At 55.0% G+C, this 18,917-nt stretch overlaps 1 protein-coding gene across 2 annotated transcripts; it reads right to left on the bottom strand.

Annotated features, from left to right (window-relative positions):
• Positions 1 to 650: 650 nt before the first annotated feature.
• Positions 651 to 18,706, bottom strand: LGALS9 (galectin 9). Of its 2 annotated transcripts, XM_081218986.1 has the most exons (11): positions 18,618 to 18,706; positions 12,059 to 12,150; positions 9,210 to 9,411; positions 8,273 to 8,383; positions 6,681 to 6,776; positions 5,023 to 5,058; positions 4,427 to 4,477; positions 3,733 to 3,774; positions 3,177 to 3,265; positions 2,917 to 3,079; positions 651 to 1,114 (listed from the first exon to the last, which is right to left on the bottom strand). In XM_081218986.1, the coding sequence occupies exons 1-11, from the start codon at positions 18,654 to 18,656 to the stop codon at positions 968 to 970; spliced, it is 1,068 nt and encodes a 355-aa protein (XP_081075112.1). In that variant the 5' UTR covers positions 18,657 to 18,706; the 3' UTR covers positions 651 to 967. The 2 variants fall into 2 exon arrangements, with proteins under 2 accessions (XP_081075112.1, XP_081075113.1); XM_081218987.1 differs by lacking the exon at positions 6,681 to 6,776.
• Between the last annotated feature and the right edge of the window lie 211 nt (positions 18,707 to 18,917).

Genomic DNA, 18,917 nt, shown 5'->3' with positions numbered 1-18,917 from the left:
GTCTCCCACGCCAGCGTGCAGCAGGCCACCTGGGATCTTGTCACGTCGCAGGCACTGAGGAGGTCTGAGTCAGGGCCCGGGATTCACGCTCCCAGGTGCTGCTGGTATTGCTGGTCTCAGGACGCTCTGAACCCCACCCTGGTTCCCGAGGACAGGATTCTTGGAGCTAGCAGGATGCGTAGGCATCATGGGGACACAGAGCCGGTCCCCGTGCCCTGGCTCAGTGGCTGGCAGAACCCCGCACGCTGAATCTCTTTCTCCCACGCACACCCTGACCCCCGACACCAGGGCACCCACAGCAGAAGCACACAAACAGGCCTCCCTTCCGAGTCGGCTTCTCGGGAGCCCAGCCCAGCCCTTGGCCCATCTCAGAAGCATGGGGCCATTTCCTGGGTTCACCTCCGTCACCAAGCTTCCTGCGTCAGCGATGCCTGTCCAAGAGGCCTGAGCTTTCTCCCACACCCTTGTGGGGTTTGCGGAGGACCCGCTGGGAGCAGGCCCGGAGGTCAGGAGCCGCCCGCTGGTCAAAGTGAGCCCGTGCTCTCTCCTCCCTCCTCCCTCAGCCTGGACCTCCCCGATTCCAGAGACTCCAGAAGGTCTCCAAACTCAGTTAACAAACCACGACCGTCCCAGGCACACATGCCGACAAGCATCGTTCTTTCTTTCTTTATTCGAAGGACAGTGGGAAAGGGGAGAGCCCCCTGCTGAGAAGGCTCCTGTCCGTTGGTGGGGACCAGTGGGGTGTCATCAGGGTAGCTTTCCGGGAGGAGGAGAGGTTAAAGATTGGAGGAAGGGGAGGGGCCGAGGATACCGCCTCCTGCGTGGAGTGACAGCTGGCAGCGTGGGACGAGGTGGACTTGGCCAGAAGCAGAGCCAGCCAAGGACGTGGTCTCTCCAGCAAAGGCCCAGATCCGGGGCAGGTGGGGGTGATGAGCAGAGGCAGACGGCAGCCCAGGGCAGGGCTGGCCTATGTCTGCACGTGGGTCAGCTGGATGTCGCCCCCCACCTCCAGGCTGTTGATGGCGGGCAGGTTCTTCAGGCGGTGGTAGTAATCACACAGGTGCTGGCCGTCCACAGCCAACTTGAGGCAGGAGCCGTCACACCTGATCCACACCTGGACGAGAGGCCCCGGCATCTGCACCCCGCCTGGACTGTCCTCAAAGCCTAAGGCAGCCTCACGTCTCCCCGGCTCCTTCCCACCTTCCCCAAACGTTAGTTAAGCAAGACCCACACCTGCATTCGAGCCACACCGAAGGACTCACTCTTCCCCGAACGCGCCTCATGCTCTCCTTCCCCGTGCTTTTACGTATCCTGTTCCTCCCCCCAGAACGCCCGTCCCCCTGGGCTCCCCGCTCTGCACGCCTTGTCCCGTCCGCGTGGATCACTGCTACTCCCCCTTCAGGACTCACCCTCCCGCAGCCAGCCTTCCCGGCCTTTCCCCACCTCCTGAGCCCCTCCTAGCCGAGTCAGGCGCCCCCCTCAGGCTGTGTCCCCCACCCCTATCCTCACCCTCTAGCTGGACCCTGAGCCTCTAGGGACACAAATGCCTGTGTCATCCATGCCCCTAGGACCCGGCACACAGGAGTGCTCGGCGCCTGCACTCCTGCTGCGGCAGCCTCCTAACTTGTCTCTTCCGCCCCGACATTCTCCCAGCGGCAGTGGCAGCACAGCTGTTAAAATACCAGCGTCCCCATCACATAGCTATTAACACCAGCAGCAGAGTCACTGCGCACCGGGCACTGTCCTGAGCGTGTCACAAACTCGATTTCATTTCCTTCTTCCACCTCTGTGAGATCAATGTTACTAGCGGTCCCATATTTTAGATAAGGGAACTGAGGCACAGAGCTGCTAAGTCACTTGCTCAAGGTCACACAGCTATCAAAGTATATTGCTCTCTGGCTTGAAACACACCAGCACCCTGGGCTAAAATCCACAATCCATGACCCACAAGGCCCTACCTTGGTCATTTTCAACCCTGGGTGAGGAGTATGAAGGCATATTTAAAAATACGGGGGTCCAGGCTCACTCTCTCGTGGGCCTGGGGTGGGACCGGGCACTGCTTTTTCTTTTTCAGGCTCTCAGGTGATTTGAGTACGTAGTCAGGGTCGAGAACCCAGCTCTGTGTCGCCCGGGCCTCCAGCAGTGCCACCCGCCACCTCCCCATCCTCGCTCTCCCAGAAGCCCCGGGCCTCCTGCTTCCTAGACAGGCCACGACCATGACCCTCTTCCTCGGCGATAATATCAGCTCCCTCTGCTGCCCCGTAGATGTTTTGCAAGGTGGGCTCCTCCTACCACTGAGGTCCCGCCTGCGCTGGGGCCTCCTCCAAGGTCTGACCCCACCTGAGGAAGCATGGCCCCTGCCCAGGGCTCACTTATTTCTTATTCTGCTTTGCCCCCCGCATAGTACGCATTGCTGTTCTGCAGCGATATGTCCATACATTTGTCTCCTTGTTCCTCCCCGACCTTGACTGTAAACTCCATGGGGGGCAGGACCTGGACTGTTTCCTCATTGTCCCCCCAGTACCTGGGGTACTTGCTGCTCAAAGTGGGCCTGGATGAAATAGCTGATAAATGACTGTTGAATGAATGAGTGAGTGAGTGAGTGAATGAATGACACCTCATTCTTGAGTTCCATGTGGCACTGATGGGCTGTGTGACCTTAGCAAGTAACCTGCACGTGTGAGTTAGTCTCCTCATCTGTAACAGCAGGTAGTACCTGCCACCTGCCTTATGTGGGACAGTGACAGTCAAATGACCGTGGCAGTAATTCGGAGAACACTTTCGCTTCTTCTGGGCCCAGTCCTCACCCCAGAGGCATCAGCGCCTGTCTCGATCAAGGTGCCCCCAGATGACCTCCACCCGCTGCCCCACCTGCCCCTCGAGAGCCCCTCCCAGCTCGGGGCCGCAGCATCTCACCGAGAAGCTCTGGCCTCGGAAGAAAGGCATCTGTCGGGGCAGGCTTCGCTCCTCGGACCCCCAGCAGCTGTTGATCTGCGTGTTGCGGACCACGGCATTCTCGTCGAAGCGGGGGTTCAGGTGGAAGGCGATGTCTCTCCCGGAGCACAGGTTGATGTAGAACCTGGGAATGGGCCGCTCCCATGGACTCTCTGCCCCGAGCCGGGGGAATGGCCAGAATGACCTTGGGGTGTCTCTTCTCCCCAGGAACCCTGGCTTACCTCTGAGCACTGGGCAGGACGGTACCCGACACCATGATGCTCTTGGAGGGGTACAGCCCACCGGGGATAGAGGTGAAGAAAGGTATCGGCTGTGGGGAGGAGGAGACAGGTCAGACAGCAGCAGCCAGAGCAGCCGCCGCTGCAGGAGAAACTTCATGTCAACTTCTGTGCATTTGGACTGTCAGTCGACAATGTAACTGTGCCTGAATCTTCAAGAAAGAACTCCATGGTATCTTTACTTGGCTCAGTAAATGGCAAAGGAAAACTTTCCAGCATTCCTCAAATTAGTGGGCATTTACTATCAGGAAAAGAGCTTTGGTTGGATGCAAAGGATGCTTGGGCTGAGAAGGGAAGACCGTGTAATATGCTCATGGTGAAGGGATGATTTTCAAGGTGAAAGCCCCTTTCCTAAGTCTTCTAAGTTACCTGGAAGTTTCCAGAACTTCAGCTTACTAAGGAACTGCTTTTCATTTTGTAAGCTGCCCTCCCCTCTCCCCATACCCCAACCCTGCACAACACAAACCAGACCTCCACCCCTCCCAGAGAAACCACTTACATAGGTTGGGCTGGGATACGCCATGGGTGGGATCAGGGGATTCTGTTGAAAAGAGATCGGGAAATTCAGTACGGGAGTGCGCGCACGCACACACGCACACGCGCACGCACACACACACGCCCTCGCACGTTCTAGAGGGGATGCTCCAATGGGAGACTGAGGTTGTGAGGCTTCAGGCCTTGGATTCTCCCAGTCGCCTTCCTTCCCATGTCAGCCTTGGCAGGACTCCTGCCGTGTTCCTGGATCCCGTCATGGTCACCTGCCCCTCAACCCCTCCAAGGGCAGCCCCACTGACTCCAGGCCCCCCGTGTGCATTGCACTGGCACAGGAGGAGGAGAAGCAGCCTAAGCCTGTGATCAGCAGTGACATCCTGGGGGCTTGTCCTCAGGATGGAGGGTCTCATATCCAGATACTGGGACCACTGCACCTCCTCTCAGGGACAGAAGGACCAGTTTTCCTGTTGGTCCCTAGGGGACCTATTTCTTGGGTCGTTGGGTAAATCCAGCCTGATCCAGAATCTCTACTGTCCCAAGGAGAGTTTTACGTGCGTTTCTCCTAAGCAGAGGGCCCAGCCCCAAATGTCCTCATCTTCCTTGCTAAACTGCTTTCTTCCTGACTCTGGGCCTAGAGAATTCACTCCTTGGGAAAAGGGCACGTGGTGGGGCTGTGAGCTGACCAGAGCGTTCAGACTTACAGGGAACATCTGTCCAGGGGCGCTCTGCACGGTGTGGATGATGGTCTGAGTCTGGAAGAAAGAAGCCCCATTATAACCGGCTCTCACCGGTGTGAAGACTGCCACCTGCCACCAGAGGGCACCACTTAACACACTCCTCTTAGGTGAGGTCATCTTGAGCTTGTAACCAGCCCCATCATCCTGACCAGAGGCCCCAAAATTGGCAGGTAGAGGTGTTTCTTCTCTGGAGAAGAAACATGGCTGCATTTGTGGCCTGCGTCTTTCTTCTCAGGGGAATCTCTCTAGGACAGCCTCGCTTTGCAGAAGGAAGAAGTGAACGTGGGGCCTTGGTGTCCTGTGGCTGCCCACGGAGTGGCAGGGCCCTGAGCAAACCAGCGGCCACTGGGGCTCCTTCCCGATTCATCAGGGCCAGCCACCCCTCCCCGCACCCCGAACTCCCTCCCACCATCACCCCATCCGGGCAGATGGCCAAAAGGTCTGGCCTTGGCGGCCCTTCCCTCCAATGGGAGAGGCTCCATGCTTGACTCCGCCTCCTCCTTTTAACCCACAGGAAAAGCGGAAGTGAAGAGATTCCGAGGAGAGAGCAAGACACTTACAATGGGAGCCGAGCTGGCCGGCCTGATCCTTGGAGGCTGAAGGGGAAGAGAAGCCAAAATGGTGGTTAACACGGGCGCCACACGAGAGGAACATGGCGGCAGAAGCTGTGGTAAGAAATGCCTCCCCACACACGGCCTCCCTCCTGAGCCTTCTGGGCGCCCAGATTCTCACCCAGCATCCCGGGTACACTGTGGTTATGCAGTGGGGTTGGGGAGGGGGAACATTCCCATTGGCTCCTTCAGAAGGAGAGGAGGGTGTGTCTGATGCAGACCATTTAGCTTCCCTTTGCTCCCGCAGGCAAAGCCATTACGCCTGGTGCCACATTTCACCCATAAGGTGAAAACTTACACTGGCTGAAGGCCTGCTGTGTGCCAGACTCTGGCTTCAAGACTTTACAATGAGGGAGACATCCTTGCCTCCTATTTCGCCGGTGAGGCAACTAGTTAGTCTCAGAAAGATTAGGCAACTTGCCCGAGCTCACCCAGGTAACAAGAGATAAAATCCAGATGGTACCCAGTTCTGCTGATTGTATCCACCACACCCTGTCCTCCCCAGGCCAGGGCCAAAGTCGGGCTGCCCTGCCAAGGCTGCCTGCGGCTCCACCAGTCCCGCGTCCGCATGGCAGAAGGCAGGTGCCCCAGCTGCGCCGTGCTGGGCCCGGGGAGGCTGGGTAGAGAGACAGCCTTCCTCCCAGTCCCCACGGCTCAAGTGGCCAAAGAAAGGGCCAGGCCCTGCTCCCCGTCCTGTCCGGGACCCTGCCTTCACCCGGCAGACTGTTCCTCTTGCAAACCTATTCCACCTTCACTAACTGAGTCCCTACTGCATGCCAGGCACTGTGCAAAAAGCTAGGGATACACAAATGAACCACCTACAATCCCAGCCCACAAAGGGCCTGGTGGGTGTAGGGAAGGAGGGAGGAGAGTGATGAGGAGACACACATAAACACAGTTAGAGCAGGACGTGGCGACTGGCGTAGTACAGAGATGTCCAAAGTCTGTGGTGACTCAGGAGGGCATCCAGTGGTCTGCTCCAGGGACGATGCTCCAGAGGAGTGCCACTTGAGCAGACCTGTGAAGGGCCATTCGGGATTGGCTAGGGGTGGGTGGCAAAGGGTGCTTTCAGCACTGGGGCAGCATGTGCAGAAAGCACGGTGGCCTGAGAGAGCCCCAAGTGAGCAGTGGAGGCTGCGTGAGCTTCCTGGGTGAGGGATGAGGCCGGGAGGGAGGCTGGGGCAAGACTGGGGAGGATTCTGCAGGTCCTGCTATCTGGACTTCATCTAGAGGGACTTGGGGCCTTTAGGACTTTAAAGCAGGGGGAGGACGTGATCAGATTTGTACATAGGAAGGTCACTGTGGTGGGTGAGTGGGGCGTGGGGAACCAGGCTGTGGTCGGGGTGTTGAGGGGGCACATGGCCTGCCCAAGGCAGTGGCTTTGGGAAGAGAGGTACTGGTGCCCTGGAGAGATAAGGAGAGGAGGGAAGAGCCAAGGACAACTCCCAGGTCCCCAGCTCTGGGCACGGGGCTGTGGATGGAGGCAGGGAACCTTTGGGCACGACAGGGCCTGGAGACCCTGGCTGGCCTGCTGGCTGGACCGGCGTCTCGCATGCTCTGTCCTTCCTGCTGACAGCTCAGCCTCCCCAGGCCTCCACTGAACTCACTTTCGGTTTGCGCCCCTTGGGCTTGGGTGGGAAACAGGCAGCCTGGGAGAACTGCACCGTGGAGAAGGTGGGCTGGATGAGAGCTGCGCCGGTGTTCTGTTAAAACAAAAGGTGCCATGGGCTGAAGAGAAGCATTAACGGAGCCAAGGAAGAGGGGAAAAGCAGGGGCCGTGCAAGAGGGAGACAGACAGGCAAGCAGGGGGAGCAGGGGTGTCCAGGACGGGCAGAGGGAAGGTTAGGCTCCAGGGAGGGACAGCAGGCTGGCTGTCTCTCTCTCCACCTCCGTCTCTCTCTCTTCTCTCCCCAACCCCACAGCGGGAGTTAGGGAGGGAAGGAATATGACAGATGAGGACCAAAGAGAAAGGGCCTCATATTTGTCAAGGGCCTGCTGTGTGCCTTCCCATCTCAGGGTACACACTCAGATACCAAAGTGGTGCCGACAGCTCCCAACCAGCGGCCCGGGGCCCTGCAGAATGTGGGACCAGCATACCCCAATCTTTCCAGTTTTCACAAAAAGCCAGAAATCCAGATTACCATGTGCTATCGCCTGACTTTTTTTTTTTTTCTCAACTGTGGTGAAATGCACATAAAATTGACCAGCTTAACTATTTTTAAATGTACTGTTCAGTGGCATTAAGTCGACTCCCATAGCTGGGCAACCATCACCACCATCCAGCCCCAGAACTTTTTCACCTTGCAAAACTTCTGCTGAGGGACTTCCCTGGTGGTGCAGTGGTTGAGAATCTGCCTGCCGTGCAGGGGACAGGGGTTCGAGCCCTGGTCCAGGAAGATCCCACATGCCGTGGAGCAACCAAGCCCATGCGCCACAACTACTGAGCCTGTGCTCTAGAGCCTGCAAGCCACAACTACTGAAGCCCACATTCCACAACTACTGAAGCCCGCGCACCTAGAGCCCGTGCTCTAGAGCCCCGCTCAATGCAATTAGAGAAGGCCCACGGGCAGCAACAAAGACCCAACGCAGCCAAAAATAAATTAATTAATTAATTAATTAAATAAATAAAACAAACAAAACAAAACAAAAAACTTCTGCTGACCTTTTAGATGCTGGTAACACGTTCAAAAATTTTAAAGCACAGAGAGGGTCAAATAGACCCAAGCGTGGCCCATGAAGGCTATTCTGTGACCTCTGACGTGTATCGCCTCATTGAACTCACACAAGGACCTATGGGGTGGCAGAGACCCTGCTCCTTCCACAGGTGAGGAGACTGAGGCTGGGAGAGGCGAAGTCACTTGTCTAAGATTCCCCCAGCCGATGAGAATGGCTGAGCTGGAGATTTGAGCTGGATTCAGTTTGATTCCCAAGCCTCGGGTCTTTCTAGAACCACACGGCCTCCTAACCAGGGTGGGAATGACAGAGATGAGTGGCCTAGGAGCCCGGGAGACTGAAGCAGGTGTCCCAGACAGAGATAGCGACACAAGAAGGACAGGACGGGGGAGCCAGAGGTGTGTCCCCAGAGCCACCTGGAAAGGAGACTGGCTGGCACTTTTGGGCCCACGCAGCAGGGCCTGGGCACAATGGACCGGGCCCTGCACCCAGCCCCTGGGGGCGGGTGCCGGGTGGACAGTCTGACCTGAAAGCTGATGTAGGACAGCTGCACGGCGCCCGTGACGCAGATGGTGTCGACGCGGTGGAAGGGCACGCGGTGTGCGTACTGCATGAAGAGGTTGCTGTTCACCATCACCTGCCGAGATGAGTGCATGTTTCAGGAGGGGGTCCCTGGCCAGGTGGGAACTCACCCAAGCTCCTGGGGCCCCTGCTTCTAGAAGTTTAGAGCTGTGTCTAGTTTTCACATCCATCCCCTGTAGGTCAGGGGCATCAGCCTTCAGAGCTGCGCCAGTTACACGAACATGCTTGTGATCCAAAGTGCATCCGAACACAATCCCTACGTGGCTCTGGTGGTTGGCTTTTTAGTTCTTATGGTTGTTTGTTTATTGCAGTAGGTTTGTCTTTCTAATCTTAGGTCACCTGAGGTGTTACTGAAATATGCATACAAATGTTCTCGGAGAGGTGACGTCAGGTTGCATGTCGAGGGGTTGGGAACATCCATGTTCACACAGAGAGGCACAGACACAGATGTACTCACCCGCCCTCCTGTCTCCCCAAGCCCAGAGACACTGCTTTGCTTGCAAAAGCAGTTTGCAATGCCCTGCAAAACTAAGCCATTAATAACACCTGGATAAAGGCTGCAACAATGTAACAAAAACAAATGTTACCAGAGACCTAGAGTGGACGGAGGGCAGAGGAAGGGAAATAATTTGGACTTTAAAGACCCAGGAGGCTGAAAAGCACCATGGTGACTTATCTAGTGCTTATTTCCGTAGTAAAAGAACAACAGGTGCACATGCAGATGCAGGTGAAGGTGTGTAAGGAGACTGCATCCTTACAAGGAAATGGTCCTCTTCTCTGTACAAAGGTGCTGCCCACGTGACTATTTAAATGCTATTCACCATGCCTGATCAGGCTGGGGGACAGGCAGCGGAAGGGAAGGGAGAAGGGTTCCTGCTCACCTTGAACCCCGAGCTCTGTACCAGGAAGGAGAGGTCAAACGGACACCCCCTCTGGAAAGGCATTTGCATCTTCCTTTCCTCAGGCCCCCAGCATCCTTTCTGCTTCGTGTTGCAGACCACATACCCGCCTTCTTCAAACCGAGGGTTGAAGTGGAAAGCAATGTCACTGTCTTTGCAGCCGGTCTGAAGGTTCACAGAAAACCTAGGCCAAGGGAAATCAGACAGTGCTCTCGGTATCCTGGTTTACTGCCAAGGGTGGGAACAGGAGGGTGTCACGCCTTTGACTGACATCCATCTGGGATCCTGCCTACAACCTGCGTGGCTGGTTTGTACCCATCCTTAGTTGTTGCCATCTTTTTTGCTCACCTAATTTGCACTTCGTATGTTTTCGTGCAGTTACATTTTGCCCTTACAGTGTGATTTTCTAAAAATAAGTAGAAAATGGGTAAAGAAATTTGTATCCAAGATGGAAGTCGAGAAGTGTGCCTAGGAGTGAGAACCTTTTGCACCCAGTGGTCGCTCATTGGAGGCCAGCCCACGTCTGCTCAGAGAGAGAAGAGGACAAATGGAAAGAATATGTGACATTGCTGGGACGCCTACAGAGATGGTGTCTAAAGGGGAGGCATAGAATAAACACTAGCTCTCCAGGCGTGGGGACCTCAGTGTGCGCGTCTGTCCCTCTGTAGAGGTTGGCGTGTGTCCACCTGACCTGAGTGAGGTCAGCAGGCCTGGACCCAGACCCCAGCTCTGCACTGTTTGTCATCTGCCATGACCCCGCACCTCGCTACCCTCAAGCTGCCACACCCGGGAAAGGGGGTGACTGCCTTCCTTCGAGGATGATTAACAAGGCGGCCAGGGGAAGCCCCCAGGCAAGCAACTCTTTGTTCCCATCTCTCCTCGGAGGAAGCCCCTCACCATCCCAACTTCCTTTGGGTACAGCCTTGACTCTAAGGTGAGGACTGAAACAAAAGAATCTTCCGAGGGACCTGGCTCACAAAGTGGGCGCAATAAATGTTTGTTCTGCCTCTTTCCAGACGGAGGTCGCTCGTGTCCCCAAACCAAGTTCCAGTCTCAGGTTCTGAGGGTCTCCAGCGTTCCCTGAACTCAGCACCAGTGTGGTTTACAGCCTGCCTCTCGGGGTCACTTTGGTCTCCCCAACAAACACACAGCAGTCAGAGAGCATGCCTCGCTCCCATGTCATGCCCCACAGAGCCAGGCACTGCCCTGCACCCAAGGGTGGCCCTCGATGGACAGAGCCCCTACCTGCAGAGCCCCTCCACTTTTTTTTTTTTTTTTTTTTTGGCCGCACAGCTTGCAGGATCTTAGTTCCCCAACCAGGGATCAAGCCTGTACCCCCTGCAGTGGAAGTGTGGAGTTCTGACCACTGGACCACCAGGGAAGTCCCCAGAGCCCATTCTCTTTCTCGGTTAAGGGGGGTGCGTTCTGGATGCCGTCCTCAACACCGGAGCACTCTGTGAACCCTCAGCCAGCAGGGCCTGCGGGAAACTGGCCTGGCCCTAAGCCCAGCCGCCCTCCCTCTGGGAATACCAAAGGGAAAGGAAGCTCCAAATGACTCTGGCATGAGAACTTCTAAGTCCGTTTTCCTCTTAAAGTGGAGAATAGTGTTTCTGAAATATCTCTGGGTGTAGTTTTCTCTTTGCGGTCCTCCAGCTTCATTCCTGTGTTCCTTCGAAAATTCCTGCCCCAGGGAAGGGAGAGAGCCTAAGCTCCCATCGGAAGGGGGACCCTCGGAAGTAGGGAGAGATTCTATTAGGGTGGGAGTAGAGAGCCCTCCTGCGCTGGGAGAAAGGGTAGGCAGAGGACGGGGGAGAGAGAAAGCAATGGAAGTTCAGAGTCGAGGTCTGGGACTCCCATGCTGGCAGAGTTTTGGGGGATCTGGGCGCCTCACTTCCCTCCGAGTCCCCTGGGGGCACTCAGGGCTCTCAAGTCCCATGGTCAGTGTGGCCGTGTCCACCTGGAGGGGAAGCAATGGCAGAGGAGGTCATCTAGAATCTAGATGCAGGGGTAGGGCTGGGCCTGGGAGGGGCCTGAAGGGATCCAGAAGGTCCCCAGGCCCCATGCAAAGTGATGAGAGGAAAAGTAGGAGCAGAAGCCGGCTGGGATTGGGACACAGAGGCTTCTGAGAGAGGGCCACGTGTCCAGAGGGGCCTCCGTGAGCACTGTGGACCTCAGGGTGCAGCCCACGTGGACCCCACCGAAACTGGGCACAGGTCCCAGGCCTCCGAGCCACCCGGACCTCAGCAGAGGTCAGCCAGGGCTGCGTGAACATCCGAGGACCCTCCTGCCTCTGAGAATATGTGCAAGCTCTTCTCTTGGGAAGCCCCCTTGGGAGCTAGGAGGAGGGCTGGAAACAGCGCTAAGATTTATTTTTTGCATTGACTTAGCATTTTCCAGAAAAGAGCTTGAAACTGAAAGAGACCAAATTACAACTTTGATGGCGAGTTTAACTATTTCCACGTCAGACCGAGTGAGGGTTCCGAAGTAGATGAGGGCAGCTATAGGAAATGAAGGAAGGTGATGTTTTTGCAACTCTGGGTCATAGCATACAATGTTCAGTCCTACAGCTTCTGCCTCTGGGCTGGCCTGCTTCCCTCCTTAGACTGGGAGCTCTCATTGTCCCTCCCTCGTCTCTGGGGAGTCTGGTTAATGGTGCCCTGGGTGCTACTGGCAGATGGCAGGAGTGCTGTGCATTGTTGGCGGGGGCCGGGCCCTTCTCATCCCCTGAGCCAGGTGCGGGCAGCTCGGAGGATGCTGAGGGGACCAACCTGAGCTGAGAGCGCCCTGGTGCGCGCAGGGGCGAGGCTGAGAGAAACAACATTTCCAGGTACCTGTTTCCGTTGGAATATATAACGGTCCCATTGATGGTGATCTGAAGTCCGTCCTGGAGACCCCCTTGGATTATCCCAGTGAAGGGGATGGCCTGCGGGAGGAGACAGTGGTCAGCGGGCCGGCCTGCTTCTCTTCAGCACTTGCTGGGGGCTGGCCTGGGTGTCGGGCCCTGGGCTAGGGGCCAGGTGCGGCTGTGAACAGGACACGTTGAGGCTCTGCCCCACGGACCCTCCAGGCCTGCAGTGAGGAAGTTACCCAGACGTTCTGAGGTTGTGAGAAGGAGAGCCCTCCGGCTCTGAGAGGATGTGACGGGGACAGTGTGACAGCTGCTAAGAGGAAGACGTGGCATGTACACAGCCCTGAGATGGGAAGGAACCAGGGGAGTGAGGAGGGGGCTGCTGGACCCCCAGGCCAGGTTCCTAGCAAAGTCCCCTGGCTGGGGACTCAGGGGGCCCAAGGGACCAAAGAGACCCACCAACCTGTTCTCGAGGATAAACCTTCTGCTCACCTGAGCAGGCCAAGGAGAAGGCATCCTCCCCTCTCCTGCCCATCCCACCCCGAGAACAGTGGTGACCATGACCTTTGCCCTCCACCTCCTCAGAAAGTGCCTCTTCCCGGGTGCTCTCTGCAACCACGGGGCAGTCCCCTCTTCTATTCCTGCTCCTGGGCCCCCATGCCTTCCCCCAGGCCCTTGGCATCCTCCAAAGCCCTAATGTGACATCTCCACCCCTCCTGGGCCCCACCACTTTGTCACATTCTCTTTCCTGAGCCTCTTTAAAGGATCCATGGTTATGGTGAGGGATGCCTCATTTTAGAGCCAGGCATACTCCAGATTTAAATCCTAATTTAGCTCCTTGGTACCTTAGCGGCCTTGGGAAGTTTGTTTAACTTCTCTGTGCCTCAATTTCCTCATCTGTGAAATAGAGATAAATCCCACCTTCTGAGTGAGATTGATGCTTGAGTGACAAAGAGTCTGTGGAAGAGGCTCGTACATAGTAGGTTATCTCTCTACTGTCCCTCTGCTTCCGTCCACCTTGGTCTCTAATCAAAATTCCTAAATTGCTTATGTCTCAACTTTCAAAGCTTCCTTCCTGAATGCCTTTTATCTAATGTGGTTCTACAAACTGCCTTAAACACAGTTCTATCTCCTAGTCAATTTTCACATTTTTCAAGTTGTTCAAGTCTTTTCTACCTCCTCCTTTAAGTCAATTCCTTACAAAAATTAAATGTGTGGGAAGAGATATGGGGACATATGTATAACTGATTCCCTTTGTTATAAAGCAGAAACTAACACACCATTGTAAGGTAATTATACTCCAATAAACATGTTAAAAAAAATTAAATGTGTACAGGAGCCAGGCAGGTGATGTGTATAGGTGAGCTGGCCAGGTAGGGTACAATAGGGAGTGGTAGGGACTGAGGCAAAGGAGACATCATCTTCCTTATCTAAAAAGGCAGTGTCCACTCAGCTGTAACCAGTGATTACCATCCAGGTCCAGTGTTGGCAGAGCTTCCACGTCTTTAGGAGAAGACCAAAATCTGGAATTTTTTTTCTGTAAAGCTTTCTAATTTCTGGGGCGGAAATCCTTTAAAAAGGATTGTAGAAGAGTTCCTTTGTTATAGAGACATATAATGAAATATTTGCAATGAAATGATATATGTAGATGTGCTTCAAAGTAATCCAGGAGTGGAAAGGGAAGTAGGGTTGGGTAGAGATGAAGCAAGATAGGTCATGAGTTGAAACTGAATGATGGGTATGTGTTGTTTATGATACTATTCTCTCTAAATTTTAAAGTTTTCTTTAGCAACGAGTTAAAATAAACACTCTGCAGGCAAACGAAAAACACCCACCAGCCCAGTTCAGTCCTAGCCTATGCCCTTGAGTTGTGCAACCACTCAGAATCCAGAGAAACCCCTCCTAACTCATGTGCACAGCTCGCCCTGGGAGATAACCTGTAACACCAGGATCCCATTCAGACAGACTCTTCTCCCCATGGACCTTTGGGAAAGGTGTCTTTTGTGGCACCTCAGGTTAGGTCTGAACTCTGCCATTAAATACTTTGGTGACCTTAAGCAACTCATGGCTTCTCTACATCTCTGAGTTCTTTCTGTTGTCTCTGTCCACGCCAGTGATTTTGAAGAAGTAGAATCAGCCTGACACATTTATAGACCAGCATGCCGTACTTCCTGGAAAAAGAATCCCCTCATTTGTTGGTTGAAGTCTGAAATTCTCTTAAGAGCCTTTCACACCATCATGACAGACACAGGGCTTAAAATGCATATACTCCTGGCAAGTACGGGCCTTCCCTTAAGCATGTTCACACTAAGGTATACAGAACTGAGAGCAGAATGTGCTGGGCTGGGCTCATCAGGGGCGGGAGGAAGGCGGAATGGAGGAAGCCATGTGTGGGTAATGGGGGCGGGCAGTACAGGTTAATTTTCAGAAAGGATTTCCCCCAAAAACAGCTTTGTGAGATTTTGTTGCCTTAAATGGTGCCCTCAAATTCTGAAACACAAGATTACTTCAAATTGAGTAGAATCCTAAAGGCAAGATTATGCACTGCCACGTTCTAATTGCAAAAAAATTGGAAAGAGTCCAAAAGTCCACCAAGAAGAAAATGGTGAAATTAATTATGGTATTTCCATAGAATGGATTCTCTGGAGGCTTAACACGAAGAGGAGAGGAAGCAGGGGACTCTTTGAGGACTGATACGGAATGATGCCTCACGTATTATTTAAAAAGTGGGTTGGGGAGGCTATATACATATATTTACTTACCATGAATAAAACATTTCTGGAAGGATTCAAAGAAACTGCTAACACTGGTTGACTCCAAGGAGGGTATGGTAGACTGAACGACTACCACCCTCCCCTCTGTCCCACCACAAATGTCTACATTCTAATCCCTGGAAGTTGCGAATACGTTGCTTGACACGGCAGAAGGGCTTTTGCATATGTGATTAGGTTGAGGATCCTGAGATGTAGAGGTTATCCTGGATTATTCAGGTGGGCCCAGTGTAGTCACAGGGTCCTCAAAGAGGGAGGCAGAAGAGGAGAATTGGTAGTAGGAGACGTGACAACAGAAGCAAGAAGCTCTGGCTTTAAAGGCGGAGGAAGGGGCCACAAGCCAACGCAGGCAGGCAGCCTCTTGAAGCAGGAAAAGGCAAGGAAACATTCTCGGGCTTCCCTGGTGGCGCAGGGAATCCGCCTGCCAGTGCAGGGGACACGGGTTCCATCCCTGGTCTGGGAAGATCCCACATGCTGGGGAGCAACTAAGCCTGTGCGCCGCAACGACTGAGCCCACATGCCACAACTACTAAAGCCTGCGTGCTCTAGGGCCCGTGTTCCACAGCAAGAGAAGCCACCGCAGTGAGAAGCCCGTGCACCGAGAAGCCTATGCACCGCAACGAAGAGTAGCCCCCGGCTCGCGGCAACTAGAGAAAGCCCACGTGCAGCAACAAAGACCCAACGCAGCCAAAAAAATAAAAAATTAAAAATAAATCAAAAATAAAATGGAACACCCCCACACACAAAAAAAAGATGATGAAAACATTTGAGATTCAACAGTTGCAGGAAAAAAAAAAGGAAACATTCTCCCCTGAAGCCTCCAGAAGGAAATAGCCTTGCTGACACTTGGATTTTAGAGTTCTGACCTCCAGAACTGTAAGAGAATAAATTTGTATTGTTTTAAGCCTGGCTGGCCAAGGACCCCTCCATGCGTGTATGTGTGTGCGTGTGTGTGTGTGCGTGTGTGTGTGTGTGTGTGTGTGTGTGTGTGTGTGTGTGTGACCTTAGCAGGAAACGGCAGCACCTGCTTTTGCTTTGTATGACTTAGGAGGATGGGTTTTTATGCTGGATTTATGGTCCCACAGCTTGGGCTTGCCTTCCAGCTCCCTGTGCTGTGGCAGCTCTGATGTTGAACAAGTCACTTGACCTGCCTGCACCCCAATTTCCTCCTCGGAACAGTGATACAATAGCATTGCCAGCCAGGCAGTGTGCTTAACAGGATTAGGTGAGAGGCTAAGTAGAAAGCCCGTGGCTGGAAGGCCTTGACAATAGCAGCTGTCTGCATAAGGATGACTTAATCTTTCTGCTGGGTCAGAACTTGCTCTCAGCTCTGGGCTGTGCCTGGAGGCTGAGGATTTTTTCCTCCTCTTCCTATCCAGTCCGGAAAGCAGAGTCAGGCCCTACAGGCCAGAGGGTGAGCAGCCCCCTTCTGGAGGCCCAGTGTCACAGAGGCCACCCAACCACAACTGGCACAGGGGGCTCACCCAGCGGGGGCAGCTTTGAGCCAAAGGGCACTGCTGCCCTGCTGGTGGCCGACCTTCCCCATCTGTGACCCTGGTCATTACTAGTGCCACGTTTACAGATGAGGAAACAGGTACAGGAAGTTTGCATAACTTGCCCAGAGCCACGCAGCCGGGCAGAGATAGAGCTGGGTTTGAACCCCAGCACCCATGCTTTTAACCACCACACGGTCTGCTTCTCACGATGAAGCCCAGAACATCCTCGCTCCTGGCTCACCGAGTGCTCCCCTGGACCAAACAGCGAGTCCTGTCCTGACTGTGACACCAGCTGCCCACCTGGCCCTCTGGGGGCTGGGCCAGATGAGGCCAGCGGGGCGTGGGCGAGGAATGGGTGGGGCTCCAGAGGCAGGTCCTGGAGGCTTGGCCTCCTCAGCAGACAGGCCGGGCAGAGGACCTTTCCACTGCATTTTGGAGGAAGTGAGGTCCCAGATACTCAGGTCAATGGCTGGCCTGGGAGAGGGTGGCTATGTGGGCTGGACGGTACTCTGGGTGCCTGTGAGGCCTGCACCCAGCCCCTTTCTGGTCTGGACTTCCAAGGCCCTGTTTTGACTCTCTGCTGCCATAGAAGGAGTTTCCTTCTGATTTGAAATCTTTGGCTTTTGAATCCAAGGGTTAAAAAGTAAAAACACGTCACCAGAATAAAACGTCAGGGCCTGGAAGGGACTGCGGGTCGCCCATCTGATGGAGCAAGAGACCAGGTGACATGTTCTGACCCCGAGGCCACGGTGGAGGCACCCACCGGACGGCCCAGCTTCCTCCAGCCCCACCCTTGGAGCCCTCACGAGATGGACGGAGGGGCACTGGACACTGCCCAGAGCAAACAGGCCACGCTGGGGCCCCTGCAGAGGTGGGTTTGGCCTGTTTGCCCCCCAGCAGCTCCCCAGCACCTATTTCCGCCCACCCCCGCTCCCCACGAAGGGCTCCGTCAGCCCACCTGCCGACCTCTTGGGAAGCAGAGGCCGAGAGAGGCTCCTACTGCAGGGCCCGGCCCAGGACACAGTGACCACAGAATCCTCCTGGGCCTGGGCTGCCGCCTGCGGGCCCACGTCCTCCCCAGTGCTCTCTCTGGGGCACCTCCTTCCTCTGGGGGGGGGGAACTCAAGACACCTCCTTCCGGGCTTCCCTGGTGGCGCAGTGGTTGAGAGTCCGCCTGCCGATGCAGGGGACACGGGTTCGTGCCCCGGTCCGGGAGGATCCCACATGCCGCGGAGCGGCTGGGCCCGTGAGCCATGGCCACTGAGCCTGCGCGTCCGGAGCCTGTGCTCCGCATCGGGAGAGGCCACAACAGCGAGAGGCCCGCGTACCGAAAAAAAAAAAAAAAAAAAAAGACACCTCCTTCCTCAGCCACTTACCATCTGGGGACATTTGACAAATGGCCTCCGCCTCTCTGAGCCTCAGTTTTCCATGTATGACATGGGGGTGATGAAGGTTTAAAAAGGCCGCCTGCCACAGGGGCTCCCCAGAGAAGGCAAAAAGGCACAGAAGGCAGCCCTTTGCGCCCCACAGTGCAGGGGCAGCCCCGCTCCCCCCCAACTCCAGAGATGGTCCCTCTCAGACACCCTTGACCTGCCCTGCCTTGTTCACTCACCCCTCAGGGAGCAGGCACCGCCTTGGGAGGCCTTCCCTGCTGCCCCCAGACTTGTAACAATTCTACACACTTCCAGAGCGCCCACAGTGGGCCAGACACCATTCACGCTCTCTCGAAGTGCTGCCTCCCTTAATCCTTACCCCAGCCCTGGGCAGTGACTTAAGGATTATCCCCATTATACAGATGGAGAAATGGAGGCTCAGAGAGGTAAAGTAACTTGCTTGAGGTCACCCAGCTAGTAAATGGCTGACCCCAGAGAGGCCCTCTTCAAAGTAATGCCCTTCACTGCCGTGCTGGGTTGTTAATCTCCCCATAAGCCCTGTTTACTTCTCCCTTCATGCAAAAAAAGCCATCACTTTTCTAGTTGTTACTTAGGCCCTTCTTTCCCCCACTGAGCACCTAGAACAGGAGAGGCACCCGGAGAGAGCTCAGTAAGCGTTTGTCAGACACACAAATCTCGATGATGCTCACCCCCTCCAGCCCTGAATGGCACCAGGGAGACGGATGCAGAGCAGAAGTTGTGTCAGGGTTGCCCCAGCTGGCATTTCTGCCCTTGTGGTGTTCTCTTTGGGATGCCACCCCCTTCCGCCTGCAAGAGCAGCTTCCTCAGAACCCCACAGCTGTTTCCCCCTGGCTGAGGCTACCCACAGCCCCGGAACTCACTGGGCTCAGATAGGGAGGCTGGGCGCCGCCGAAGGCCATCTCTCCACCACCTCTGTGGTCGCTGCTACTTTGCACACTGACAGGGCAGTCCTCTGCACTGGGGAGGACTTAACAAAGAAACAGAAACCAAAGCAATCTGGCAGTTATTCAATGGGGAGGAGCCAGGAGCAAGAGGAAGTGAGTTTAGAGAAAGGGAGAAAGGGAGGTTGCCGAGGCAGGAGGATGGAGGATGATACTTGGGAGAGGGAAGTGGGTGATCCTCAGCTGGTGCCCTTTCCCTCCACTCTCCTCCTGCGCTCC

The sequence above is a fragment of the Mesoplodon bidens genome (assembly GCF_964165515.1).
Source record: "Mesoplodon bidens genome assembly, chromosome: 19".
NCBI lineage: Eukaryota > Metazoa > Chordata > Mammalia > Artiodactyla > Ziphiidae > Mesoplodon > Mesoplodon bidens.
This window is presented reverse-complemented; position numbering and strand designations above follow the sequence as displayed.